This window comes from Abrus precatorius, unplaced genomic scaffold (genome assembly GCF_003935025.1).
Source record: "Abrus precatorius isolate BTA unplaced genomic scaffold, Abrus_2018 Scaffold6, whole genome shotgun sequence".
Taxonomy (NCBI): domain Eukaryota; kingdom Viridiplantae; phylum Streptophyta; class Magnoliopsida; order Fabales; family Fabaceae; genus Abrus; species Abrus precatorius.
Genome location: NW_020874406.1, coordinates 19,705,614 through 19,733,030, shown reverse-complemented (window position 1 = coordinate 19,733,030; position 27,417 = coordinate 19,705,614). Strand labels below are relative to the sequence as shown.

The window sequence follows — 27,417 nt, the reverse complement described above, 5'->3', positions numbered from 1 at the left end:
TTGAAAAATTTGTTTAACAAAAATAATTATGTTCAGTAAAATAGCTAAAATATATAGTTACTAGTAATTTTTTTTAGTTCTAAACTAAAAATTAATAATGTCTTTATTTGTTATTTTACATTTATAAGTTAGTTCAGTATTCAATTTTACAAACCAATTACCAGTTAACTTTCTAGTCTTCACGGGAGGTGTTTAGTATAAACATTAAATTCAACAAACACAAGAAATTATAGTTTCTAGTGAGTTTTACCCACTTTAATAAAATTTTGTGCCAATCCAAACCTGCTACCAATCACAGCTCATACATCTTAATTATAGCAAATCTTTGGATCAACCAATCTCTATTGGAGAAAAGATAACTACATGTGCAATTGGTATTAAATTCATTTTAATTTTTAGATGTCCGATAAAGGTGTAAATATTAAAATACCCTTGATGAGGCAAGACCATCTTGGTCAAACAGACTAGAGTTTTGCTTTACAAATATTTTTTTCTTGGAATTTGATTATCTCACATCATATTCTTTACACTTATCTTTATATTCATTGGAAAAGAGTCTCTTGTACTCTCTTTCTCTCCTTGTTTTTGTCATGTGATTTGGCATTTTACAAAAGGGTGTAAAATGAGATAATGTGAAACAAACTCTTTTTCTTTTTCCTCTACTTGAAAATGAGTTGTCCTTCCCATCTTTTTGGACTATAAGGTATAAAACTGACTATTTTGCTACCCTGAGACAAGGGTATCTCATATCCTGAAGGGATCTTCTCACGCCAAATAAAATCATTCTCATGCCCAAACTTTCTGAGCACTTCAGAAGCATCTTGAATTTGCTTTTGGTAATTAGATTTCCAAGGCTCTTCTCTTGGTATCTTCTTTTTTACATCAATCAGTGCAGAACTAAGAACTCCAATAGCAGCCCCTATTTGGCCACATGCCTTCAGGCTCTCTGCATGATATTGCTGACCTTTCAACCCATGTAAACATTTGCAGAAACACATAAATTCCTGCATTCATTAAAGAAGAATTTAACAACACCACAGTGGCAATGGAAAAACAAACATAAAATGATTAACATAGGCGAAACAAGAGAGAAAGGAGACTACCATCAACAAAAGACTTTCATTGACAAAAATACTTGTAAAATGGTGTCTTATACCTTTAGGCTATACATCACATGTTAATAATTTACCCATTTCATTACTACTAAACCAATCCTCTCTTCATTTTCACCAAATGCTACAAAAGCATCAAGGTTCATTAGTTACCTTTGCCTCCTACAATTCTTTCTTTTGTTGAGGCCAGGAAAAAGATTAAAATGAATTAGGAGAAATACAAAAACAAATCATGTGGAAACAATAGTGCAAATTAAAACAAGATTAACAGAAACTATAATGAGATAAGGAACAGATATTGATGGTGATTTCCACCAATATGAAAAAAGGTAGGTATTCATACCAATAAGCATGGCGAAATGTCCTTGCACTGTGTGACAACTGTATGAAAAATCCCAATAGCTTCTTCAAGAAAAAGGGTAACACCATGATGTAACTTTGCTAGGAGACTTGAAGAAGTACCTTTCTCTTCAGCTTTTCTTATGGTTACTGCCTATTAGACAGTTATTACATCCCAGTTATTAACAACTAAAAAACTTGCTGAACTTCAATTTTAGAAACTAGGACAAATAATATGAAGTTTTAAGAAATAACGTAATCAAGTTTCATGATATGACAGATTGCAATGCAAGCCATAAGAACTAAACAACATGAAAAATAGCATAACACAAACCTGGGCCTCAGCCAAGCAAATGAGGCTCATAATGGTGGATACTGCAGCAAGAGCTTCTGGTGGCTTTTCTGGTGGCAACTCGGGCTGTAAGTGGGGAAGAACATCTTGTGCCAGGTGATGATAAATGCCTGCAGCTTGTCTAAAAATGGTGGCAGATTGAACCAAATCTACAGATCAACCAGTGATGACATACATAAGCATATTTAACATGACAAATTTATCTTATGAAGTGGGATTTTTGAGTTTTTCAACATATACCTGTCGGTAAAACTTCTAAAGCCCTCTCTCGCATTATTCCACCACAAAGAAAAAGGATCATACCAAGCTCAAATCGCAAATTGTTAATTTGGAACAATTTAGGACCCATAAAATTGAGGAAAGAAGATGATCTCAGAGCACTACTCCAGCATATCTTAAGAGTCATGGTGTTAAGAACCGCGATCCATTGAGCTATTTGGTTTTCGTTGCTTGTAGCATCAGCATAGGATAAAAAACTTTCCAGTAATGGTAGATACTGCTCTATTTTGTGAATATCCTAACTCAGACAAAAATAAATAAATATATTCACAGAGAATCACAAGAATTCACCAGTACTACTAGAGTGATTTACCATATACTGATTATTACTATTAGGTCTAAACCATTATTAGCCACACAAAAAGAATGTACAGAAAATAAATCAGTTCCATAAAACCATTCTTAAGTCTAATGACCTAAAAAGATTTACAATTGCCCCAACTAAGAGGAATTGAAGTTTGGACTTCTGTTATTTCCTTCGCTTCCTATGAGGTTGATGTTAACATTCACTTTGTGAGCATTATTTATCTAAAAAACAGACACAATTAACACAATTGGAATCACATGGACAAAGAGAAAAGCACAGTTGGAATCAAAGACCAAGATTACTGTCATTTGCATACCATTCAAGTATAATGGGAATTGAAGGGCTCACACAGACAGCACAGCATATGCAGTTACCTGTTCATAGCGAGATTCCAATCCTCCAAACATTTCTCTTGCAATAGCCTCTGTAATGAAGCTGCTCTTGTTAACAGAATCTTCAATTGCTCGACGCTTTGAGCTTAATTCCTTAAGATGCTCAAGTGTTGCAGAATCACACGCAGCATATGCATCCTCAAACACTATCTGACAACATGAAAATCTATAATCAGTGCTACTAACAATGATGAAATCATCAATCCTGATGCAAGACATAACCATTCATTTTAACATGGATTTGGGTAACAAACAACCCAAAAAACCGTCTAATATAAACCGAGGAATATGTAGACCAAATTAAAACAGAATTACTGCCAGGGGTGAAGCTACATTCATGTCTACACCCAAAGTTGAAAATTTTTCCTACATATCAATAGTTATATTACTATTGAAAATTTTCATTATATTAATATATGCAGTACTTGTCCTCAGCTCCTGACAGCTGCGAGTAAGCATGTCAACAACAATAACATAAATTTGTTACAATACATTCATAACTTCTAAACAAAATGTAAGTCCCTACCTTTCAACAGTAAGCCTATTTTGCGCAGTAAAACAATGTCAACACAATACAGTTAGTAGAATTATGCATACTCAATTGCTCACACTCATACCAGAAGACAGTATCAAGGAAAGTTAGCCTAATTTTCAAAGTATTAAGACTAAAATTTCTCCCTTGGTATCTTTAACAATTCCATAGTACTTAGTAAACTATATACTGATAAAAAATAAAAAATCAATATCACTGACCCAGAAATCAAAATCATATAAAACACCAAACTATATATAAAAACCCCTTTATACAAAATACCTTCTTAGTTTTCAGCTTTGACAGGTATTCAAAATGCAACATCATTTTCAACCCCTTCAACTCTAGAAACCACGGCAATCAATACAACAAAGGGCAATCAATCAAGAACAACTCCAAATGTTGTTGAATGTCCACAAGCACATAATAGGTGCCAAAAAATGACAAAAAATTGATTTTTTTAATCTAAAAAATGAAAATTTGCAGTAAATAGAAGAATGATGATGACAGTCCAAACAGTGGTTAGATTTTAACGTAGTCTAAAACTTTAGAACGAACCACTGAAAACCCAGAACCCAAAAATTGATTGAAGAAAATGGGAACCAAGTAGATTGCAGAACAGTGGTCGAGGATGTAAGAAGTGCAACTCCACCACTACCATTTATGGAAATTTTTTATTTATTAATTAATAATAATCAAAATTTAAGGCTTAAAATTTATTTATTTATTTGGGTGGATTAAGGTCATTCTCTGGTTCATTTCACGCTTTCTTCAGCATTGAAGTTACACGAAATGGATGTGGACCCATGGCCTCTGTTGGAGGTTCATCTTCATCCGTTGAGTTTGACTTGTTCTTAACGCGGTTGGGTTTTCATTTTTCAACAGTGTATTGTGTCAACCATTCAGGGTTTTCCTATTGAAGAGGAATGCGTGGGGTTTGCAAGTTCCATGAAAATTATTTATGCTTTGTTTGGATGTATGGAAAATGCAAGGAAAGGAAACTCGCGTAATGATTTTAGCGTGAATATAATATTTTTTTTAATTGCTTGTTGCATTTGTTTTTCAGTACTTAGAAAGAAAATAATTTCGTGGATCCCACGAGAAAATAATCTTCCACCCCAACTTGTGATAATGGACGAGAAAGTTAGATTTTTATTTTATTTTATTTTATTGTAGTATCAAGTAATTTTTAAAATAATATAAATAATAAAAGTAAAATTATTAAGAAAAAAATTACTTTGTTAACTTTTACTTACATTTATTATTATTATAAAAAAATTTAACATAAATTTACCTTTTTTTTTTCATTTATTTAAACAAGTAAAAAATCATTTCTTTCTTTTTTATTTTTATTAATTTAAACAACGCATCTCTTATATATATGTATAATATTTAAATAAATTATAAAAATAATGAGATAAAACAGTTAGAATTTATAAAGTACTAAAAATTGTAAATAAAATGTCTATAAAAAATATTAAAACAAACATTTATCAATGATGATTTTTAAAACATAAAATATAAATTTTAAGTACAAAAGTTAAATTTTTCATAATTTTTTTTAAATTTTTCTCACATATAAAAACTTCTTTCTACCTTTTTTTACTTATTTTTCACATTTCATATTCTTATTTCTTTTCTCAACCAAATAATGTCATATGTGAAATGAGTTTGTTAAAAAAATAAAAAAATAGAAAAAATAAATAATAATTAAAATGATAAAATTATAAAATATAACAAATTCTTGATAGAGGAAAAAATATTTAATTAAAAAATAAAATAAATAAAAATAATATTACCAAACACATGAATTAATCAACATAGATTTATTATAATTTAACATGTGATATTAAGTTTAAATTATAATAAATATAACTAAATTAAATACTCAACATTAGCACTCATGATTTTATCTAACTTAAACTTAATATTTCCAATGAAATATATAAACTTGTGTTAATATTATTTATCTTATAAATTATATTTATTGTTCTTCTTACAGTAATTATTATTTTAAAGAGTTATGTATTTAAGTTTTACAATCTTTTATTTGTATGATTGTATTATTTTTACAATTCAGCCTCCAAAGCTTTTTATAACAATAAGAATCAATTTAAGCTTTAATCACTTTTAATCTGGTTCATTATATAAATTTTTTATTTAGTTTAACAAACTGTAATACTTATATGAAATTTATTTTTATTTAGATTTAAAACATTCATACAACATAAAAAAAAAAGGGAATTGAGATTAACATTGGTGGTAATTTCCTCGAATTGACCAACAAAAAAACGTTAAAGGTGATCCCTTCTTCTAAGGTCCTTCAGACAAAAGCAAAGAAATAAAAAAAAAAAAGGGAATCCACTTACAGTTACAATGTATTGGTGGAAACTTTTAATAAAGCTATCAATTTATTGACAACAGTCTTCTGAAGCATTTGGGCAAATCAAATTCAAAAGAAGGCAACACCAAAACCCAAACACTCACTCTCCCCGGGGTGGTCACTGCACTAGCTACCATAATCATCCCCACACCGGAAAAAATCCTCATAAGAAAAAGAGTGTGATTCTACTATTTCATTTGGTTTTGCTGTTATGGTAATCCTTTGAATGCACCCTTCCAAATTTCCAACTATGCAACATGATTGTTCAATTCCCCATATAAATTGAAACTGAAGCAAGATACGTTTCATTCCCAATCCCAATCCCAAAAACGACAACGACAACAACAGCAGCAGCATCCCAAACCTAGAATTTTGCCAGATGGCGGAGAAACAGCTCATCGTTGCTGTCGAAAGCACCGCTGCTATGGGACCCTATTGGCAGAACATTCTCGTGGATTACCTTGATAAGATTATCAGGTTCCCCTTCTCTTCTATTTTATCTTTCCATATCAATTGCTTCTTTTTTTTTTTTTTACAATTCGATAAGAATTTCGGATTAACTATTTTTAATTTTTTTGGTGTGAGTTGGGTGGGATTAAGGCTTTGATTTCTGTGCCGTGCGTTAATTGTGGTTCGTTTTGGTTGATTTTTATTGATTTCGAAAAAGAAATATAAATGTTGTTGCTCTTGGCGAAACGCTTTTTTTTTAATGTGTTGTTGGTGTTCAGGATTTGAGGTGGTGTAGTCCATAGGTGTTGGTGATGTTAGAGGAAAGTTTTAATCTTTTTGTTTGAAATAGTTTAAGCATGGTTTGAATTTCCAATTGGATAGGCGTCTACATTTAGTGGTGAAATCCTACTTTTTTATTATGTCAAATTTGGTGTGATGGTGAAGTTAGATGTCAGTTTAAGCATTTGTTTGAAATAGCAATTTTAAATATTTATTTTCTTTTGGGTGATTGAAACATGTAGTTGTTTCTTGTAGAGCTAGTAGCTACGAGACCATGTTGCTGCTCGTCGTTGTTGAATTTTTTTGTTTAATGGTAATGAGTTTATTGGAGGGAAACTGTTATTTATGGGCATTGACTTTTACTACTAGATTTGAGTCTTGTTACTGATGTTTGGCATCGTGCCCATTTGTCCATAAAGCTCTGATGCATTTTTTTGTCTTTACCACTGTTGTTGAGAAGACAGGCTCTTTTGGTGATGTCTTTCTCTTGGTTATATGAACATGAGAAGTCTATTTGGGCTTGCTGATAATCTTTTGCAAGATCCTTGAGGAACTATGATTCTTTCTCTATTGTTTCATTCAATTTGCTTGGAGTGCAATGCTCCGAATTTTGGGCTAAATACTTCTGTATATTGATCCTTCTGGCTCTGGATTAGATAGCAGTATTAATAAGTTTTGGGATAGGGGAGGTTACCCAATTCCAAATTTAGTCATGCAACAAACCTTAAGGAGGGTTACGGTGGTACTTATAGATGCCCTACCTATGAAGGAGCACCATAAGGAATCAAACCCAATGCCATTTTGTTGATGCTATTTGATCCTACTAGTTGAGCCAATCTTTAGTGGTAGTCATTACAAGTTTTCCTTACTCAAAGCAAGGTAATTAAAATTGGACTTTTCTTCAAATTGTAAAGGGGAATACAAACCACAAATCAAATTGTAAGATTTTACAAAAATCATATATACATGCATATAAATTCATTATGCTTATAAAATAGCATAAAGTTTTTAAAAAACCATTAAATCACTCACTAAAAGCACTTAAAAAAACTTGCATTGATAGATCATAATCCATATTCCATATGATTGTCATGCATAATCCATATAGTAACAACGCAAAGTGGCACAAATCACCAAGTTTTTGTTTTTTGACAAGTTACAAGGCATAAACACAGTCATTTTCAGAGTTGAACAAGATAAGAAAAACAGAGCAAGATGAGAAGAAAACCCAAGAGAAGAATAGAGCAAGATTGGAGTAAATGAAACCACCAAAAGTTTGTGCAGAAGCCACAATCATGGCCGGCTGCAGACCAGGTCACGCATCGTCAGACTGGTTGTCACCAATGTTGGCTAGGGTTTGAGTAAGAAAGAAAAGAAGGACGGATGACTAGGTTAGGACATCAGGACTTAGGGTTGGAACAGAAATATAAGTCAGGTCCTTCAAAATTGGGCCATATCCATTGGGTTATGAATGAACTGGGTTGAGATTTGGATCTGAATATGGGATTTCATGAAATTATTGTGAATCCCAATTTTATGATTTAGCTCCCTATCTCATTACAATTTCACCAGGGAATAATTTTTGCTGCGATTTAAATCATTTAGGCCTCCAAAATCGTCAAATTGTGCAATTTTACCATTCAACTCCCAATTTTAACTACCATGCTTGAAATAATATACAAAGGAAAAGCAATACCAATTATTGGTTCCTAATCATACTGTAAAAGCAAAACCTTGTCAAGCATATTGTTAAAAAAATATATTTGCATATGAATTATGAGATTTTCTGACTCTCAAAGATATAAATATTATTAAAGGGCCAAGCAAAAGTATTTATTTATTCACTTAGAAGAAGTCCTCTTGTACCATAGGCAACTGATAACACCTTTTTTTTTATTGATGGCAATTGAAGGTTTGTTGGACAGATGACTATTTAAAAGAGATGGTGGGAAAAATATCCCTCTGGAACAGAGGGACAAAAAGAAAACAAAGTAAAATGAAGCAAGCTGTTTATGCTGTCATCTGGTGTATTTAGTTGGAGCAGAATGCTCACTTATTTAGGGTTGACTTCTTGCCCTTAAACTTGTTATGATTTATATTCTATTTGGGTCACTGTTGCTCCAAGGAGGTTGATCCTATGATGTAGTAGAGAGATGGTCAGCCTTGTTACATTCTTAAGGTTTATGTCTTTGTTTTATCTTGTCTTTTGTTTTTTCTTTTGGAGGATTTCTTATCCTCCCTTGGTTATATTTTCTTATCTCTCTAATAAAATTTCCTTTTTCTACAAAAAGTATTCAACAATACAATAAGGTTCTCTGATCTTGTCCCTTAGAGGCCATAAGCAGTGAATTGAGGAAGGTCCTGAGGCAATCCTACAATAAATCTAAAGATAGGGTAGAAGACTTAAATATTCTTACATTCTTTTCCTGTCAAATGCATCAATAGGCAGCATGTAGGCATAAAACCATCATCTTTTTATTTCTGCTGAAACCTGAAAGCCCAAAAGAAACAGCTCTAACCCAGAGGACAGTGAACTGAATTCACCAAAAATTGCAAATGACCTTTTTTATGAATGAAATTGGCTTCTGTGCTATGCTTACTTGGAATTCAAGTGAAGTCTTAGCTTAACATAGCTAGTGTTGTTCCCTATCAGCTTAGGACTTTGGTATTCAATAGAAACCATGCATTGGCCAATATGACTAAAGGTTCTAAGGTTCTCTTTTTGTTTATATGTGCATTTCAGTTTTCTCCTGCTGTCTTACTGGTCAAGTTATTTTAAAGCTTGTATATTGTCATAGAGGATGTGATGCACATGCACTTGTTTTAACCTATTATGGTATTTGTACAGGGGTTTTGGTGGGAATGACTCAACAGGGCAGGTAATACACATTTTGCTTTGATGAAAATTTCACAATCTTTGGCAAAAGGAAAGGAAAATGCTAGTATCTAATGTGTCACTGCACATTACTGATTTAGTTGTCGTATATCATATTTGGTGAATAGGTGTTAGTTATTTTCATGGACTTTCCAAAAGAAATAGCTATGCTTTAAGCCTAAAATTTCTCTCTACATGGAAAAATACTATCATATATATTAATATTGTTAGTCACTATTCGAAAATGGTTTTGTTAGCTCATTGTTGATTGATTTTTGAGATGTCTGAAGTTTACTTATTGAAATCATGCTAGTAGATGTGATGTTGTTTCTATCTTGTCTGATGATGATCATATGGTTCATATATTAATGTTATGTTTCCCCCCTTTGCTTGTCAGAAATCTTCTGCTTCTAATGTGGAGTTTGCTCTAGTCACCTATAATACTCACGGATGTTATTCTGGTATAGTTTTGCAAATTTTCTTTCTTCATGTTATATGAATTATAGATGTTTATAAACTGTTCATCCAGAAATTTTTGCAAAACTTCAGAACAATGCTGTTTCAGCTGTTTTGTACCAGTTAATTTTTTTTGTTATTTTTATTTACACCTGGTTTGCATCTCAAATAATTTTTTACCTTACTTGCTAGAAAAAGGACAGATAGATATAGTTTTTAAATATATAATTTGTGCAACTTATGTGTTGTGCACTATTAAATTTATCTAATCACTGTTTATTGAAAATATAACCTCTTGGATTATGCTGCTTAAATTCTTCCTAGCTTTACACTAACAAATTTATATGCAATTGACTACTCTACGAAGTCTATTTTATTTAGTTGAGCATCATCGGATGCAGGTTTCCTTGTGCAACGGACTGGTTGGACAAGAGACCCAGATGTTTTCTTCTCGTGGCTATCATCTATACCCTTTAATGGTGGTGGTTTTAATGATGCAGCAATTGCTGAAGGGCTTGCTGAAGCTCTGATGGTATGAATGTCTACATTTAGTTTCCTGTTTGCTTGTAGTCTTTCAATTTTCATTGATATATATCTGATCCTTATTATTCCTTTATATCGCTTCCTTTTATTTCTTTTCTCTCTCTCACTCTCTTTACATACATATGATGCTTTGCTTTGTTACTCTATGTGTTGGGTATATTTTATTTTGATCATAATATTGTTATGTAATAGATGGAATGTAGGTAAACTGTAAACATTTGGGGGATGTAGGACAAGGTCTGGATCAATGTGATAGTTATGGTACTTGGAAATTTTCCCATGTTTAATTATTGGAAGTGAATATAATATTGTGGTTGAGTATGTGAAAAAAAAATTACCTACAAAATTATTCAAGTAATTATGCTAAATTTATGGTGGATGACAGTGATAGTTATATTGCAGTGCAGTTTTAACTTTTAATGGTGGATGTTTGTATTTAAGCTAAACTTATGGTGGATCACAGTAAGGAAAACCGACATTTCCAACCTTTATCAGAATATTCAAAACCCTAACCCAAGTAATTTCCCATGTTTCTCATCTCTTCTGTTTGAGGATTGACCCCACTTTGTTCTCTTTATTTTTGTGCAACCAGAGCCACCCATCTCTGGCGGTTTTCTGGTGCTACCTATTCTTCACTCTTCTTTCTTTTTGAAACTCGAACACTTGACACCCCCTGTTTTGTTCTCTGTTCTCTCCTCCATGCAACAGTGGGCAGCCTCAAAAGAGTGGCTCTTCCTGGACTTTTGTTGTTATTTACTATTAGGCTTTTCTTTACACTTATTGTTGAAGTCCCACATCAATTACAATAAAGCCAAATAAGAGCTTATAAAGGTTAAAACAATCTTTACCTTACGAGTTAGCTTTTAGAGTTGAGTTAGACCTTAGCCTAAATTGAAGATGGTTAATAATGATATTAGGTCACCCTTCACTGAAAAAAAAAATTGGCCCCGCAAATTTTCCTAATGCAATTGACTTGGTCCCATGAATTTTTCAGCACAACCTACCCAGCCTTGTGGCTTTTCAGTGCAACCTACCTGGTGCACACCTTTCCCCACACAATATTAAAAAAAATTAGTCCTACAATTTTCACGTTCTAAATGTCCAATCTTGAGTGTAAGAGAATGTGTTGAATTCCATATTTAGTATAAATATGATTAAATAAGAGCTTATAAAAGTTAAAACAATCCTCACTTTATAAGCTAACTTTTGAGATTGAGTTAGGTCTTAGCTCGACATTTGAATTTTTTATTGTTAATTACTGATATCATGAATTTGAGTATCTTTTCATTTTTAAGCATTTGTGTGTGTATTTAGTATAAATTATATAATCTATAGTGATATTATAGCATTTTGGGGTTGGCTGTGCTGCTATCACAGAAACTAGAGCCAAGTCAAGAAAATTTAAATGGATTAAAAGGTCCCTAGCCTGTCTTTTTCTTTTCCTGCTTTTAATCACTGTTCTTCAGGAGCCCCTAGCCCCCCAGCTTTTATACTTCTTTCTGTTTCTTTCTTTTAAATTTATTTTTATCCAAAAAAATGCATCAAAACCGTCCAATGTTTTTCCCTATTAGATAGAAGTCATAGAATGCAGTTATGAGTTATAACAAATATTGAACAGCTTAATTGGTAGATATGAAGTACCTACTGACATGGGTATTGGACATGACATGGACATGAATACTCAATACAGCTAATGTCTAAAATATAAGATACTAGGACACACACACAGACACACAATTTCCTATAATAATAAGTCTTAAAAAAGAATATTAAGGAATATTATTTTACTATGTAAGCACTTGTTCTCTTTATAAAAATTCCCAAAACAAGAAGATGAAATTATATCTTTCAAAAAAGGTGTATTCAGCTCAAACCAACATGCTAGGTGTTGTATGTTTTATGATATTGAGCCTTACAGAAAAAAAGGAAGAGGCATGATTTCTTCATATTTTATATTGTATTTAAAGCTAACTCTTCTAAAAGTTAAAAAAATGAATTTTTTTAATAACAATACTAGTGTGTATCCATTCATACTGAAAAGTGTGGTCAAGTATCCAAGCTGTATGGAGGTGTTGAGTTTAAGTGTTTGAGCCGACAAAAAATATTTTCTTAATTAGACACTTAATGAATAGTGTTTGACATGGGTTAAAAAGGGTCTAGGAGGCATTGGTGTCAGAAATGAGTTCAACCCTAAGACTGCATATAAGAGAGGTGTGTATGTTTCGTAATCCCTTTGGACTGAAACGTTGTTCTTTGTGGCTGCTACTTTGTTCAAGCTTCTGGAATCTGTGCTTTTCTTTTCCAAATTCCAATTATGGAGAGTCTAGGCTATTCAGTGGATGTATTCGTTTCTTTTAATGTCTTTTGTTCTGTCATTACTCATGTCATCAGTGTACTAGAACCTGGACCTCCATACACTTATTTTGGACATCTTTTCATAGCTTGAATGCATTTTTGTGCGTGTAGTCTTTAGCAATTTCAGTGTGATATGTCCTTATAGTTCATAACCTATAATAGGGTTTCCTAAATAAGTACATAATTTATAACTGTTGTTTAGAAACTTTATGGACATCTCTTTGGCCTCAAAAGGTGGATTTTGATGCTCACACCTCACTCTTGGAATGCTTAGATGTTCCCAAATTCTCAAAATGGAAGCCCTAATCAGCAGAATGTGGATATGCATAAGCATTGTATCCTTGTTGCAGCAAGTAATCCTTATGCCTTGCAGACACCAGTTTATGTTCCGCGACCACAGAACCTAGAGCAGAGTGAAACCATTGACTCAGACGCAGGGAACCGTTTATATGATGCTGAAGCTGTTGCTAAAGCATTTCCTCAGGTATTCTTTATTTTTATTTTATTTTATTTAATGACACACTATGTTTTTTGTTTGCTGTGAACTTAATTAATTTCTAATTCTTTTCATTTTTAATTGTTCATTTATGATCAATGGAATGTGATCTTCTGCATGCAGTTTTCTATTTCTATGTCAGTCATCTGCCCGAAGCAACTTCCCAAAATTAAAGCCATCTACAATGCGGTGAGGATGGCATATCACTCTTTACTAAAATGTTAATGTCTTTATTAGTTTATTTTTAAAAGGATGGCAAACGAAACATATTATATGCATGCTGTCTAAAATTAAATAATGGGTTTTTATTTGGCAATGAAAATTCACTACTGAATTTTGACGTAGAAGAATTTATGCTGTGAACTAGTAATGTTTGTACAGAGAGAAATATATGAATGTTGTGGGTCTTAGATGTCCACACACTTGTATTTATAATCATATATTAGAGTACAAAGAATCAATCAAATCCCCTAATTATGATAATGACTGTACCTTAATTATAGTAATTGCTATTTACAAATATTAACACATGATAAATATGCTTTCTAACACTTCCTTTCAAGCTGAAGCACATATGTCATATGTTCCGTTTTTCTTAGAAATGTATTCAAACTGAGTATCATCAACATAGATAAGATAAATGCACTTGCTGGATGAAGAATGAATGGAGAAGGCAGAGTGATCAGTCTCACATTACATCTAGTACAAGGGGATTGCTTAAAACCATAGAGAGAATGACACAATTGACAAACAAGGCAAGAATCACTTGTGGTAAAACTAGGTGCTTTGTCTATGTAAATCACTTCTTGCAATTTACCATGCAAGAAGACATTTTTAATATCTAATCGGTGAAGAAGCTAATGATAAATGGCAACCAACGCAAAAGAGGCACATTGAAGTGATCTTGGCCTTGGGAGGAAAGGTGTCTTGTCTCCATAGTTGAGGCTGTAGATTTGTGTATATCCTTTAACTACTAGGCAACCTTGTAAATCATAAATATGATCATCAGGTCCAATCTTCACTCTATGAAGCCAATGGGCAATGACAGCCAACAGTAGTCTTAACTAGAGGCAAGGGGACAAACTCCTAAATGCCACTAGAAAGAAAAACAGTCATTTCATCCAACATTGTCTGTATCTAATTGGGATTAGCTAAGGCTTCACTTGTAGTCTTGGTAACTAACATAGAATCCAAGGAAAAAACAAAAGAAAAATAGAAATGAGATAGATAAATATAATTGTAAGTGCTAGCATATAAAGTATTAGGATTGTAAGAAGACTGAAATACCTTAGCATAAGGCAATGGGAAGATTTAGTGTAGGCAATGTTCTTGGAGTAGGACATTTGGAGTGTCAGAGGGAGGAGAGATGAATTGAGGGTGAGATTGTCACTCTTAAGTGATCAAGGGAGGTGGAGTGGGAGCAATTATTGGAGCTGCTGTCAACGGAAGAAGAGAAGAAGAAAAATGTTTAAAAGAAAGTGATATTAGTGGAAACAATATATCGTTGAAGCAACAGAGAGTAGCAATGATAACCTTTCTGCAGCGGGAGTAGTCAAGAAAAACACACACTTATAATTTGGCGGAGAGTTTACCTTTATTTGGAGTGAGATGATAGACAAAAAATGTACTAAAAAAACCATGAGGAGAAAAAGAATAGAGATTCTGGTTAGGAAACAAGAGAGTATGGAACTTGATTTTTGAAGACAAAAAAAGACATGCAATTGATTAAGTTACATATCATGAGAAGTGCATCACCTGAGAATCGAAGAGGGAAATGATGATGAAGAGTAGGGGTATGAGCTTGTCAATCAAGTGTAAATCTTCCTTTCAGCAATACTATTTTGTTGTGGCATGCAAGCATATAATGTTTGATGCATAGTTATCAATAATGGCTAAGTGAAGCAGAGCGGTCATAGTTCGCTACAAATTTGAATAGTAAAGTTATTTTAGATAGTGGTTATAGCAATGGTGTTGCAGCATTATGGTAAAATTTTTTTTAAAAAATCACTTTTATGACAAAAAGGCATTGTTTTGGGGTATTTTTTAGGAGTAACATTGATATTTCTCTTCCCTTTTTTAGAATTTAAAATTCCTTATTGGAGATAGTTTCCCATGCTCCTAAACCGACATTGCAACCAACAATATTGTTTATATGTTTTTTTTTTCTAAATTTCTGAGCTTTTATATATATTATATAATTTTTATATAAAATTTTAAAATAGTGGCCATTCCATGTACTGTCCTGCTATAGAGTTTTTGGCTTTGGTCAATATGCGCTGCTTTCAGAGATTGATAATTATGGTCTGATGAATAATGCCCTGTGAAGTAAAAAAAAGATTGGAACAAAGCAGACTAATATTAATGAGGATTATCAGTGCACAAAATTTTGATAGAGGTAGCAAATTAATTTTGAATTTTAGAAGAGAGAACAGAGAACATGAAATATAGTAACACCAGAACATTTTTTATTAAAAATAACCAACTTTAATAAGAAAATCTGTTCATAAAAGTAACAACATTGTTCATACAGTCATTCTAAGAGACCAACTATTTTCTTTTTATCTGCTATTGAGTTTTGTCATGATATTGATCATATTCTTTTGGCATTGTAGGGAAAACGAAATAGCAGAGCAGCTGATCCACCAGTTGAGGCTAAAACCCCTTATTTTCTTATTTTAATATCAGAAGGTTTCAGGGAAGCCTGGGGTGCTTTGAGTCGTTCTGGGATCACAAGCTTACCTTCAAATCAAAGTCCTGTTAAAGTAGATGCAGTTTCTGTCACACCAGTTACAGGGGCACCCCCAACTTCTATGCCATCAGGTTGTTTATACATTCTGTATACACATCTCTTAATCAAAGACTATTTCAGACTATTTCAGTGTCATGTTCTGAAACTAAATAGTTTGCTGGCTTTTTTTTTTATATTTCTTGATTATCCTTACGTCACATGTATATATCTTTAATTTTCTTCAGAAGATCTGTTTTTGTGTGTGGCTGCGGTGTGTGTGTGTGTGTGTGTGTGAGAGAGAGAGAGAGAGAGAGAGAGAGAGAGGGAGGGAGGGAGGGAGAGTATTTTAGTACATTATGTAATTTGTTTCAGTATCTGAACTTGTAATAGAATTCTCATATTTTAGTAAATTGCAATTTCTAGGGCTATAGGGATAGTCCATTTATCACTCTGTTGTCTTCATGACTTTCCTAGGGAGATTTACTTTTTTGTCCGAACAGAATCTCTTAAGTACATTGAACTTGTAGAATCTGGCTACGTTGATGGATTTAATTTGGCATTCTGTCCCTTATAGCATGTCCAGGAATGATTAAATCTTAGAAAAACAAATGCCAAGTTTTCGAAAGCTCTCTAACGGAGTTAATAAAAATAAATGATTATTTCTTCAAAATTAGCTGAACCAAACATGCACTTAGTCTTTTCAGGGTATCCTGTCCTCCTGTCTGTGATTATCCATTGCCTTTCTTCCGGTTGATTTGTTTAATTCTATCATTTTTTGAAACTTGTAAGTTGTAACATTGTAATTCTGATAACCAATATTAGAGATGCTGTTTTTTTTTTTTTTTTCCAGATTTCCCCCTTAGTTTAAGGTTTGGTTTAATGCTTCATAGTTGTGGGCCTATGACCCACAGATCCTTTAATCAAAACCAGGTTCTGATACTATGTTGAGTAAGGGAAAAAATGAGAGACATGTGATAAGTTCCATGTGTTTCAATTACACAGCAGTGAAGAATGTTATAAATATGAGGATTTACAGTTACCATAATTACTTAGTAATATATAACATAAAATCAGCCCACAATTACCTTATTTATTTATTTCTAACACTGAAATTAAATATCTAACTGCAAAACCTACAGCTGCTGGGGTTTTTTCTTCAATTTTAAATTGTAGTCTCCCCCCCTCCTAAAGGTGAGAAATATATCGGCTAATCTTAAGGTTGTGGAGAATTTATGTACTATAATGCATTTCTCCTATTCTTATAACTTCTTTCATAGTAGCATAAATGTTGCAGCAGTGAATTTTGTAGAAGTAATTGATCTGGAAATACTTATTCATGACATTGTTATGCATCTAAAAGTTAAGGGCCTTTTAGGGATGGTTGCAAGTTTTCAGTTTTTTTTTGTTTGCTAAAACGGCTAAAATGGAGCTGAATTAGTTTTTAACTCAATTTGAAAACAGTTTTACTTCAGTTTTTAAAACCAAAAAAAGTAGTTTTCGTTTTTGGTTGTAAAACAAATCATTTGTCTCATCTGTCCTAAAATATACACCATCACTACCACCACCATCATTGTCATTGCTACCACTAGTTAACTGCTGTTACCACCCACCACCACTAGCCAAGGACCATTGTTGTAAGTACCACCATCATCACTACTACCATTACAGCATATATCATTGTTGCAGTCACTACAATTATCATCCCCGTCATTATCATCATCATTTGTGCTGCTACCACCCCCATTGCCATCACACTAAGTCTTTGTCACTACCACTAACATTTTCGTTACCACTATACTTGCTACTACCATCCATAATCACCATCACCACAAGTCCATCTTTGCTATTGCTGCCACCAGTCCCTCCCCCTTATCCTTGCCCTCATCCTCAAATTGTCATAAAATAAGCATGGTTTGAGAATGCGTAATTTGTATTGTTTACATTTTAAGATTTGGTGTTAAAATTTGAAAACAAATATTGAAACTAAAAATTATAAAACTGAAAATTGGTTTTAGTTTTTAAAATTTTCTAAACCTAAAACTACCAACCACAACAAACATGGCCAAATGAGTAGGATTCGTTCTCATGTCAATATGGATACTACTGTCTTGTCTGTTTGATTGAAAGGTTAGTTAGGAAAACAGCTGTTAGGTGGTTGCTTTGGGGTAGTCCTGTTTGTTTGGTCACTGGTCAGCAGTTGATAACAAATGTAAGTGGTTTATTTTGCTTTTCTGGTTGGAGATTTACTATAGTTTACATGATTTTTCTGTGGATTTTTAGTTAATGGATCTATTGCAAACCGGCAATCAATTCCTGCTGGGAATGTGGCTCCTGCTACTGTAAAAGTGGTAAGCCCTTGCCCCTAGCATATCTAAACAATGGGGATTGGTTTTAGTTTTTCTGACTCAATATTTTCAAATGAACCTGGACTTGCATAATAATTCTTCAGGAGCAAGTTCCTGTAACTTCCATGGTAGCTGCACCTGCTTTTCCTAATAATTCATCTGTTCCTCGTGCTACTAGTACTAGTCAAGGAGTTCCAACCTTTCAGACATCTTCTCCATCTTCTATTTCTCAAGATATTATAACAAATAATGAAAATGCTCAGGATACAAAGCCTACAGTGTCAATGTTGCAGCCCTTACGGCCAGTGAATCCTGCCCAGGCCAATGTGAACATTTTGAACAATCTCTCTCAAGCACGGCAGGTGTTAAGTGGTGGAACCTCAATGGGACTACCATCAATGGGTCAGACTCCTGTTGCTATGCACATGTCAAACATGATATCTAGTGGGATGGCATCTTCAGTGCCTGCAGCTCAGAATGTATTTTCATCTGGACAGTCAGGAATAACATCAATAACTAGTTCTGGACCGCTTACTGTTCCTACACAGGTTGGACCAAACTCAGGTCTTAGTTCATTAACTTCAGCCACTTCTAATTTGCCTTCAAGTTCAAACATTGGCATGTCACAACCATTGGGTAATCTTCAAGGGGCTGTTAGCATGGGACAACAGGTACCTGGTATGAGCCAAGGAAACCTTTCAGGGCCCCAAATGGTGCAAGGTGGAGTTAATATGAACCAAAATGTAATTAATGGCCTTGGTCCATCAGTTGTCTCTTCTGGAACTGGCACAATGATTCCGACTCCTGGAATGTCTCAACAAGTACAATCAGGCATGCAGCCACACAGTGCCGCACCCAATATGCCATTGTCTCAACAAGCATCAGGGGGTATGCAATCTGCACAATCCAAATATGTGAAGGTCTGGGAGGTATGTTCACTTCCTCCTTTAATCCACATAGAAGTTCATCCATCAGACGTTTACAACATTGCCCTTCTCTTTTCTACTGAAAATTTTAGTCTGTTTAGTATAAATTTTACCTAATATAAAAATTATTATTTCATCATTTTTCTGTTATTAATTTATTTTGTTTGGCATGATGGGCATCCTATTATCTTTATCATCATTTGCAATACATGTAAGAATAACCAAGTGCTATTTCTCTTATATCTTTTAAAGCTTATATATGAATCTTAAGAGTAGTGAGGTGGGCAAAGCATCACTGGTGTTTACCGTTTCATCAATTTTAACTTTTATTGATCGGCATTCAATTTTGGAGAAAGTTAGACTTATTTCCAGATTGCAATTTCTGTTTTTCAGTGCCCTTTCTATTATGGTTTCCCTATGGCAACATTTTGGCATCTTATCACTTGTTTGAATCTTGCCTTTACACATTATTGTCTGTGTGTGTATTGGATGTTGAGAACTTCAGCCTGTGTGTTGCAATTATCTACTGTATGTAGATGCTTGCTGTTTTTCATTTTACCCATATTTTTTCTTAGTACGACATTCATTGCATAGTGCCAGAGCTTTATCTAATGTTAAAACAAAACATTTTTGTTCCTATTTATCATAATTACATTGATTTCTTTCCTTTATTTTTTTTTCATTATTTATTTGATATAATTGTCTTTGTCCAAAAGTCCTATTTTGTGATATACAATTATGCCTCATGTATGGAAAATATAAAGGTGGTTCTATGAATGCAGATGGGTGGAATATATGTAAATATATTATTCAACCCTTTAATTATGGGGATTAAGATATTAAGGATCCTTGTAATTATTGTATCAACAGTATATATTGCCTCTGCTGTGTCATTTAACATGGATTTTCACATTTCTTTTTTATCTCATCTCAACATGGTACCCAGAGCTTGATGTGAGACAACTGTCAGCTTGCTGGACCCACTGCCAACCATGTTTTCAAATCCAGTGCGAACCTTTTCAATGATTATGTTTTAAAAGTATTTCCAATTCATATCGAAAATACGAGGGGACCTATCGGAAATTTACATATGGAGCACCAAGGAGAAAATGAAAAAAATGGATGGGAAGGAAATAAATTATAAGAAAACTAAGAGAACAGATATACATAACTAAATAAGTTAACTTGTAGCATCTTTGGTTTTGATTTAATTTGGGACAGTAATTTTTTTTTCTATAGCTTTATCTGTAAACTTTTGCATACTAGCTGTTTTGAACACTAAATAATCTAATCCAAACACACTTAAGAGTAGAAATGTGTGTGGCTGAAGCAACATGCTTTCCTATTTTTAAGTTTTAACACTATTATTATTCAACTGTATGTTTAAACAAGGCTTGTGCTACACAAAATTACTCTTCTAGCTAAAAACAGCATCCCAAACTGGAACTTACAGAATGTTATGGTTGAAATTAGCGAGAGTAACATGGGGGGTTTTTTTTGTGAAGAAATCTACTAGTGCTATCTAATTACCTGAGTGACATTATTTGTGGAAGCTTTTCTCAGAAATACCATCAAGTAACTGCTTTTGTTCTTTAATGAGAAACTGGTTTTGGTGCAATGTTATGATACATGTTAAGAGTGAGTGGCGGAGAGGGAATTCATTTGGTGAGGTTTACTAATAATGTATCTTTCTGTGTATTTATACTATTCTTGTATATACACTGGGTACACCTAGTCTAATATGCCCTTAGCTTAGGGTGCACTACAAGTTTTCCTTAGTTCTTTCTTCTTTGAAATTACCTTAAATAAGCACTAGGAAATCTTCACATATCTCATCAAAGTGATCTTCATAAAATGTTGTTATCATATTTATGCTGACTGATGGTTGTAATTATATCTTCATAATTCTGAATTGTTGAATAATAATTGGGAAGTGCTAAACTGTTAGCATGCTTGTGAATTAGTTCTATGTATTTAACAATAGAAATTTATGCAGGGAAGCTTGTCTGGCCAAAGACAAGGACAGCCGGTATTTATCACCAAACTTGAAGTACGTTCTCAAATCCATGATATTTTTTTTTTCTGATTTTGATTTATTTGAGTTCTGTTTTTCATTTGGCCAGCCTATGGTCAGATCCCTGTTACTATGGCCTTTTCAGTCTCATTATTAACTATGACAATTGATGTAATTTTGTAGCAACTGGTGAGTTCTTTGTTGTTTGATCCTGATGCATAATTTCTTTGTCACAGGGTTACAGGAGTTCTTCTGCCTCTGAGAAGTAAGTTCCGGAAGTTGTATTATCTCTTCCCAGAAGAAATCTGGAAAATATTATATGTGGTTGAAGTGTATGACAATATTGTTTTTGTCATCATCATCATTATCATCATTTGCTGTTGACTTGATTTTAATCTTTAAACCTAAGTTTCAAAGAAGTTACTGATTTCACCTGCCTTATTTGTTTTGTCAAAAGGTTTGAATTCCTTGGTGATGGTTTTCAGGAGACAATTCTCTAGTACTGGGTTCATTTTGATTGATAAATAATTTATGCTATGATTTTTTTAATAGAAAAATAAATATTATCTATTAAGACCCTGAAAATGCAACAGAGGATAAGTTAACAAAACCACTATGCTGAATTTAAAAATAAAATGAATCTCTCGTAGGAAACGACAAAACAATGTCAGCAATTTATGTTGAGTGACAGAAAGCTGATTGAAAGGAATTTATACTACATCAGCTTTTTATCAGAATAAAGATTTATCTATTTTCAATTTATGCTAGGGTGCAATCATACCGCATTTTTGCACCAGCAAAGGAGAATCTATTTGTGTTATGTTTGTTTTTCCCTTCCAAACACAGATGGACCTGGGCCTTGATGAAGAGACGAGTTTTGTTTGGTAGTCAGCCATCGTCAAACTTTGTTTAATCCTTTATGACCTGGATCAACAATGCAACTGGGCTAATACTTGACTGTTAAGTGTAACTAGTGTCCTGTATCTGTACGACTGATGTAGAGTGTTAAATGAACTATAGTTTATTAGCTTCTACATCAGCACATGGCTGTAATGCAAAGTAAGCAAAATATGGGTCGACAAGTTTGTAGCTGAAAGTTGGATTCAAATTTTTTAACTAAAGATACAGAGGGATCAAGATCTGGCTAGATCCTCACTATGAAACTGAAGGAAGAGTAATGATAGAAATATAAATGGTGGTAACAATGAGAAAGTCAAATCACATGGGGATAGTTTGTTGAAAGGGCTAGACAAGGACCTAAGAAGGATTTGGGAGAAACCCTGTTCTAGATTTTTTTTCACTGAACTTTTGTGTTTTTGATAAGAGTCCATTGCCATTCATTCTTCTATTTAGCCAACCTCACCTAATAAGGTAAGGTTTGATTGTCGTGTTCATTTATGGTAGTGCACAGACAGAATTTCTAGGTTTACCCAAGATAAAAAGAAATCAGCAATATGAAGTATTTGGAGCTATTTATGCCATAGATTTGTGCTAGCTAGTCTTGGTATATCACATTCAACACATTTTGGAATAATTTTCAACTATGGATAATATTGTTAATTAGCTCTAATTAATTCTTGGTTGGACTGGTTTATATTATGTACCAACTTAAGGGGGAGCATTAAGTATATTCCAATGTGCTAAATTTGCTAATAAATTCAAACAAATGTTGTAATTGGGATTGGAGAGCTCTTTTAAACTGATTATTATATTCTCATTTAGTTGTTCTCAAAGTTATTAATAGTGCGCTTCAACGGTATAATGGTTTGGAGTGTCATGAGCAACTAGAAAGTTTGAATAGCTGTGTTTGAATACTGGCTGTAGCAGCCACAATCGCACCCAAAAATACTTTCCACAGTGGCACTAGAGTGAGGTGTTTTGAAAAATTCATTTTACCCTTTGAACAATATCTTTTTTCTCTGGGGAGGGGTGTGTGAAAAATTGAGAAATCTGTTCAGCTGTCCCTGTTTTTAGAATTTAAAAAATCCCTAATTGGATGTAGTTTCACATGCTTCTATCTACTATGTGACACCCGCACCATATGACCAACACCCACCCACACTATTTCCAGCAACACATGCCCTTCATTCTTTCTCTACTCTGAACTTCAAATCACTTCTCTTTTGAACCCTGAACCCTCAACCTTTATTCTTTTCTCTGAGCAACACCCGTCTTCACTTTTTATTGAATGTTTAAGATGTCTTGTAGTTGAAATTGAAATTTGAGTTTGTGTTTTGAAATTTATTTGTTTCCTTTACTTTTTTGTTATTTACTTGTATATTTTGTTTAAAACGTTTGATCTTTTATTGTTAATTATGACCATGTCTTGAACAGTGATTATTTTTAACTCTTGAGCATGTGTTTAAATGGTAACTTTTGGGCAGCATGGTTGCTTTCGAATAAAAGGCAACTTTTACAGAAGAATAGATGCTATCTTTTGTTCCATATCTTGGCAGTTAATATTTTTTTCTGTATTTTTTGTTTCATAAAATTAATGATGCTTGATCAGGATGAGTATATTTTGTCTGTTTGAAGCTGAATTTAATTGGGAAAATGAAAAAATTTTGGCCAATTAATTCAGTGGTGTTAAATGCATGCCTTTAGTGATTTCAAATGAAAAAGTGAAAATTTTTATTATACTCGAGGTATTCGGCAAATGTCCCTTATTCAAATTGTTAAACAAAAATTGTCACTTATGGTATGGCCTTATTTGTTTCATTAATGATACTGCATACTTGTATTTAATGCATGTGTTGCTCTTTTAAAGCATATTTTCAAGCACTCAAATTCTATCCTAAAAGTCAGCTTTATCAAAATCATTCTAAATTAAGTTTAAGATTTATATGGAAACTTCTCTTGCTTAAGTGTTGGAGTGCCACGCATGTTTTCGACTCTAACACCTGTATGACACTCCTCAATAGTTGTTTAATTAAAATTTTAATTTTTGTGGACTCGGACATTTGAGCCAACTCCTTCATGTAGATGGACACTAGTATTATGAAAAAATCTTTCTTTTTTTTCAGATTTAAAAAAGTCAAAATATTAAAAGATAGTCTCTATTTTTTTCTTAGACTTGTTATCTTAGAAGGTGAATATGCAGTATACAATTCTTGATTATTGATATGGATATTTTTTATGTTCATTTTTAATTTCATTTATTGTGAATATGTTGTCTCTGTGGCCTATATTTTTTACATTAACTGGTTGTTGCATCAATGCTGATGTGAGTCCAAGCTTAATTGATTTTGATGTTGTTATTTGACTAAATCATCATTAGATGCCTTATATCTTCTGCTAAATTCATTAATTTTCTAGATTTACTAACATATTACTTTATTTGATCTCAGTCTTGCAGCAAACTGGCCCCCTGTGATGCAAATAGTTCGGCTTATATCTCAGGACCACATGAATAACAAGTAATTCTTTAATTCAACTTTTGACATGCTTATCTCTCTCTCTCTCTCTCTCTCTCTATATATATATATATATATATATATATTGGTCCTAACATTTTGTTTTGCTGCCAGACAATATGTAGGAAAGGCAGATTTCCTAGTTTTTCGGGCAATGAACCCACATGGATTTCTTGGGCAGCTACAAGAAAAGAAGTTGGTGAGTTATCTTTAGGTTTCTAATATTAGAGGCCCCCTTCTCTTAAATTTTGATTAGTTTTTCTTTCTCGCATTGTCAATGCTTTCATGAATACTTCTTTTGGCATCGTCCCTCCAGCTTTTGCTCCTGAATTTTAGGTCTGGTATTATGAGCATTTCAACTAAACAACTTAATCCCAGCTAGGGTTGAATTAATAATAAAACTTGTCACTAATAAAAAGATTAGTGTAAGTTACATGGTATTCTTATCTGTCTCACAATGATTTGGCTTAATGACCAGTCAAGGCTTAAGCTGTTTGGATAACATCCTAGGCTAGTTTTGATTTTTATCTATATGTCCCTTGGGTTTACTGGGGAGCACTGGGTGTGCCTCTACTTGGAAGATGGTTTGTTTGAAGCTTTGACAAAAAAAAGTAACACCAATAACTAAGCTTTATCTCACTATATATGGATCATATGATGCTATTGGCGTTGATCAAACACCAAGTTCTTTGAGAAATTATTTATTGCCAGATTCCTTGTAATAATTTTTTCTAGACTTCTTTTGAGTCTCTCTACACCTTTTTTTTACCAAACTAAAAGTCATATCTCCTCTTTTCACTAGTGTCTCCTGTTTACCTTTGCATATGTTCAAACTATCTTAATTGCTTTTTTATCATCTTTTTCACAACAAGTTACCTGGTTTACGTGTCTATTGTGGAAGTATTTCTTTAAATATAGGTTACATCCTTGGACTCGGTATAATGCAAATTTTCTGTGGTTTTCAATTAGGTTGCTGTAACATTGTTATCCGAAGAATTACTTGTTCCAACTTTTATGCCTTAACCTGTAAACCTTTTAAGTCTACCCTACGTCTGTAGACCAATGATTTCATTTTTTGCAGGAGGGATTTGTTATGATGATGACTTGGTTGTTTGATTTCAGTGTGCAGTTATTCAATTACCATCACAGACGTTGCTACTCTCTGTTTCTGACAAAGCATGCCGCTTGATTGGGATGCTTTTTCCTGGGGTAACTTTTAGTTGCTGACTTTGAGGCTCTATTGTAATTATGGATCAATTATACCTTGCCTACTTACTTGAATCCTCGAATGCAAGCAGGACATGGTTGTATTTAAGCCACAACTGTCCAGTCAGCAGCAGCAACAAATGCAACAGCACCAGCAGCTGCAATCACAACAGCAGCATCTTCCACAGTTGCAACAGCAGCAGCAGCAGCTTCCTCACATGCAGCAACAGCAACTTTCTCAGCTGCAACAACAGCAGCAACAGCTTCCTCAGTTGCAACAGCAGCAGCAGCAGCTACAACAGCAGCAACAGCTTCCTCAGGTCCAACAACAACAGCTTTCCCAGCTACAACAGCAGCTTCCGCAAATCCAGCAGCAGCAGCAACTACCTCAACTTCAACAACAACAACTCTCTCAACTACAGCCACAGCAGCAGCTTCCACAATTACAGCAACTGCAGCATCAGCAACTTCCCCAGCAACAACAGATGGTTGGGGCAGGAATGGGTCAAGCCTATGTTCAAGGTCCTGGACGGTCACAGTTGGTTTCTCAGGGACAAGTTTCATCACAAGGAGCAACAAACATTGGTGGAGGGGGCTTCATGAGTTAGCTCAAATTTTCATATGGTTCCCCCCACAACTGACCCTATAATGCTGTTGCATCACTGTGAACATGAAACTTATATGTTAGTAGATTTCTGGCATCCAGTCACAGGTATTTAGCTCGTACTTTGTGGCTCTCCCTGAGAGGTTCAAATCACAGATTAAAGGTAGTTTGTCCATTTGATTTCTTTAGTAATTGAGCCATTAAAAACCGAAGCTAAAATTTATATTGAGAACATGCTAGAAAGTATTGGGTGTATGGTAGGTACAAAGCCATATTAAAAATCGTGTTTGTAAGACCCTGATTAACAATAATCTTAGTTGCATAACTTTCACAAACCAAGCTCAAATTATTGCCTCGTGAGTATGATGGACGGAGAGATCTAGTGGAACCACGTGCTTTGATGTAGCACAATCTATGAGGATGAAATGCATTGGATGATAAATGCCTTTAATTGAAACATTTTCATTAACGTTGACTAACAAGTGCTCTCTCTTCTCTTTCAGCATCTTTTTGTAACTCCAAAATAAAACATCTCAAGCTATCCAAATGTCCATTACAACTATTGATCGCTAACATTGGTCTCATCATTTGGTTTGTGTTTGCCCTTTCAGTTTTATGTTTTGTGGGCTTTTTGGTTCGCTTCATTTAAATTACTTTTTGCGCTACAAACTTTTGTTAATTATATTTACCTTTTTATTTTACTTTCAAAATTTATTTTTTAAAAAGTGTATTTGATACAATACGGAAATTAAATTATAAAACTCATTCATAAATCACATCTGAAATTTATTTTCTGAAAGTATTTTTTTATATATCTAAAAATTAAATTTTAGATGTGTACAAATTCTGGAAATAATAATAAAAATGGTATAATAATTAAAAAAATGGATAGTGAAAAATGTAATCACATCGCTTTGTCTGTTCTGCAATGTTAAAAAAAAAAAAAACTGTAAAACATGGCAATCATATGTTGAAGAGAAACATATAAACCGGCGATCTTTACATTTTCAGTGAGAGCAAAAAGAAATGAA

The 27,417-nt window shown here is 33.5% G+C and overlaps 2 protein-coding genes across 12 annotated transcripts; one reads left to right on the top strand and one right to left on the bottom strand.

Moving 5' to 3' along the window:
- Positions 1-563: 563 nt before the first annotated feature.
- LOC113869453 (apoptosis-linked gene 2-interacting protein X 1) lies at positions 564-3,747 on the bottom strand. 2 transcript variants are annotated; one of them, XM_027505775.1, is made up of 7 exons: positions 3,596-3,747; positions 2,764-2,931; positions 2,044-2,320; positions 1,786-1,952; positions 1,575-1,605; positions 1,456-1,493; positions 564-1,004 (listed from the first exon to the last, which is right to left on the bottom strand). In XM_027505775.1, the coding sequence occupies exons 1-7, from the start codon at positions 3,638-3,640 to the stop codon at positions 660-662; spliced, it is 1,071 nt and encodes a 356-aa protein (XP_027361576.1). In that variant the 5' UTR covers positions 3,641-3,747; the 3' UTR covers positions 564-659. The 2 variants fall into 2 exon arrangements, with proteins under 2 accessions (XP_027361576.1, XP_027361575.1); XM_027505774.1 differs by having other exon boundaries at positions 1,456-1,605.
- Positions 3,748-5,638: 1,891 nt separating this feature from the next.
- Positions 5,639-27,047, top strand: LOC113869535 (mediator of RNA polymerase II transcription subunit 25). 10 transcript variants are annotated; one of them, XM_027505901.1, is made up of 17 exons: positions 6,820-7,304; positions 7,582-7,816; positions 8,338-8,487; positions 9,274-9,304; positions 9,698-9,761; positions 10,158-10,288; positions 12,929-13,138; positions 13,274-13,339; positions 15,763-15,970; positions 18,159-18,226; positions 18,328-19,152; positions 21,146-21,199; positions 21,400-21,428; positions 24,511-24,579; positions 24,691-24,775; positions 25,699-25,785; positions 25,875-26,860. In XM_027505901.1, exons 3-17 carry the CDS (start codon positions 8,438-8,440, stop codon positions 26,388-26,390), a joined length of 2,493 nt encoding a protein of 830 aa, XP_027361702.1. In that variant the 5' UTR covers positions 6,820-7,304; positions 7,582-7,816; positions 8,338-8,437; the 3' UTR covers positions 26,391-26,860. The 10 variants fall into 10 exon arrangements, with proteins under 10 accessions (XP_027361700.1, XP_027361701.1, XP_027361704.1 ...); XM_027505900.1 differs by lacking the exons at positions 6,820-7,304; positions 7,582-7,816 and adding an exon at positions 5,745-6,173; XM_027505903.1 differs by lacking the exons at positions 6,820-7,304; positions 7,582-7,816 and adding an exon at positions 5,745-6,173 and having other exon boundaries at positions 8,338-8,604.
- The last annotated feature ends 370 nt before the right edge of the window (positions 27,048-27,417 follow it).

Coding starts and splice junctions, on each gene's coding strand:
- LOC113869453 (XM_027505774.1), bottom strand. CDS start 3,640: ATGATGTTGCATTTTGAATACCTGTCAAAGCTGAAAACTAAGAAG. Junction 2,321..2,763: donor TGGAATCTCGCTATGAACAG/GTAACTGCATAT, acceptor TGTCTGAGTTAG/GATATTCACAAAATAGAGCA. Junction 1,953..2,043: donor TTTAGAAGTTTTACCGACAG/GTATATGTTGAA, acceptor GTTGATCTGTAG/ATTTGGTTCAATCTGCCACC.
- LOC113869535 (XM_027505899.1), top strand. CDS start 6,076: ATGGCGGAGAAACAGCTCATCGTTGCTGTCGAAAGCACCGCTGCTATG. Junction 6,174..9,273: donor TACCTTGATAAGATTATCAG/GTTCCCCTTCTC, acceptor GTATTTGTACAG/GGGTTTTGGTGGGAATGACT. Junction 15,971..18,158: donor CCCAACTTCTATGCCATCAG/GTTGTTTATACA, acceptor GTGGATTTTTAG/TTAATGGATCTATTGCAAAC.